This window comes from Aptenodytes forsteri, unplaced genomic scaffold, assembly GCF_000699145.1.
Source record: "Aptenodytes forsteri isolate BGI_AS27 unplaced genomic scaffold, ASM69914v1 Scaffold66, whole genome shotgun sequence".
In the NCBI taxonomy this organism is placed as follows: domain Eukaryota; kingdom Metazoa; phylum Chordata; class Aves; order Sphenisciformes; family Spheniscidae; genus Aptenodytes; species Aptenodytes forsteri.
Window position 1 is genome coordinate 468449 of NW_008795131.1, and position 2028 is coordinate 470476.

Sequence of the window (2028 nt, forward strand, 5' to 3'; positions counted from 1 at the left end):
GGCACAGCCTGGCCATGGGGACAGAGCCTGGATGGGGGACGCCATGGGGGTGTAGCCAGGTTGGGGGGTGCAATGTGGGGTGCAGTGTGGCCATGGGGGACCCAGATGGGGGGGCAGGGCACCATGGAGGCACAACCTGGCCATGGGGACAGAGCCTGGATGGGGGACACCATGGGGGGCACAAGCTGCCCATGGGGACAGTGCATGACACTGGGGGGGTGCACAACCTGGGCATGGGGACAGAGCCTGGGCAGCGGACGTTATGGGGGGCACAGCCTGGCCATGGGGGGCACCGCATGGCCCCATCCCTTGGCAGGGCGATGCTGCCCTGGTGATGATGGTGACGATGCTGCCGCCATCCCCAGGGCCACCAGGGCACGTGTCCCCAGGAGAGCGTGTACTGCGAGAACAAGTGTGGGGCCCGCATGATGCGGCGCCTGCTGTCCCAGCACACCCTGGCCGAGTGCCCCAAGCGCACCCAGCCCTGCACCTACTGCGCCAAGGAGTTTGTCTTCGACACCATCCAGGTGAGACGGGGCCCACGGGGACCCTTCCCCCGCCGGCTCCTGGCCCCGGCTGACGGCCACCCTCCCTCCCCAGAACCACCAGTACCAGTGTCCCCGGTACCCCGTGCCCTGCCCCAACCAGTGCGGGACGCCCAGCATCGCTCGGGAGGACGTGCCCACCCACCTCAAGGAGAGCTGCAACACTGCCATGCTGCTGTGCCCCTTCAAGGAAGCTGGCTGCAAACACCGGGTGAGTGTGTCCCCGGCCCCGTGCCGGCGTCCCTGTGACCATCCCGCCCTGGCGTCCCACCATGGCGTGCCTGTGCCCCACAGCATCCCCACACCTCTCCTGCCCTGACATCTGTCCCGTCCCCTGTGGTGTCCCTGTTCTGCTCTGTCCCATCCATGTGGCTCCATCCTTGTCCTGCCTCACCCCTGCGTCGCTTTGCCATCCAAGCGTCCCCATGTCATCCCAACCAGGTGTCCCTGTGCCACCTCTGTGTCCCCACGGCATCCCTGTGCCGTCCTGCTCCAGTACCCCCATGCTCCAATGACATCTCCGTGACATCCCCATGGCATCCTTCTCCTGTCCTGTCCCACCCCATGCCCCACGCTGTCCCGTGCCCCCGGCGCCCCCCCCTGCTGCTGGTCCCGCTGTTCCCACAGTGCCCCAAGCTGGCCATGGGCCGGCACCTGGAGGAGAGCACCAAGGCGCACCTGGGCATGGTGTGCGCCCTGGTGAGCCGGCAGCGGCAGGAGATCCTGGAGCTGCGGCGGGATGTGGAGGAGCTGTCTGTGAGCAGCGACGGGACCCTCATCTGGAAGATCGCTGACTACGCCCGCAAGCTGCAGGAGGCCAAGGCCCGCAGCAACTACGAGTTCTTCAGCCCCCCTTTCTACACCCACAAATACGGCTACAAGCTCCAGGTCTCGGCTTTCCTCAACGGCAATGGGAGCGGGGAGAGTAGCCACCTCTCTGTCTACATCCGCGTGCTGCCGGGCGAGTATGACAACCTGCTGGAGTGGCCCTTCTCTTACCGCGTCACCTTCTCCTTGCTGGACCAGAGCGACCCCTCGCTCTCCAAGCCCCAGCACATCACCGAGACCTTCCACCCCGATCCCAACTGGAAAAACTTCCAGAAGCCGGGGGCTTCGCGCAGTTCCCTGGACGAGAGCACCCTGGGCTTTGGCTACCCCAAGTTCATCTCCCACGAGGACATCAAGAAGCGGAACTACGTGAGGGACAACGCCATCTTCATCAAAGCCTCGGTGGAGATCCCCCAGAAGATCCTGGCCTGAGCCCCAGTGCCCTGGGGGGGACAGGACGTGAGCCGGGCGCCCACCCAGGGGTGCCCCATGTGGTGCTGAGCCTCTGCCCGCAGCCGGTGCCCCTGGCTTGGGGACGCTGCTGTGGCCGCAGCCGGCGGCTCTCAGGTAGGCAGGGATGGGGCTGCTCCCCCACGTCCCTCCCGGGGCTGGGACCCCGCTGCAGCCCCAGCTGCCCCCCCCCAGGGCAGCCCCT

The 2028-nt window shown here is 66.8% G+C and overlaps 1 protein-coding gene across 1 annotated transcript in view; it reads left to right on the forward strand.

The window, feature by feature from the left end:
• The window catches only part of TRAF4 (TNF receptor associated factor 4), a 5945-nt gene extending 4140 nt beyond the window's left edge, over positions 1–1805 (forward strand). The window contains exons 4-6 of the mRNA XM_009278310.1: positions 366–527; positions 601–756; positions 1173–1805. Coding sequence (XP_009276585.1) covers positions 366–527; positions 601–756; positions 1173–1805 — 951 coding nt within the window. The remainder of the gene's footprint in view (positions 1–365; positions 528–600; positions 757–1172) is intronic.
• The last annotated feature ends 223 nt before the right edge of the window (positions 1806–2028 follow it).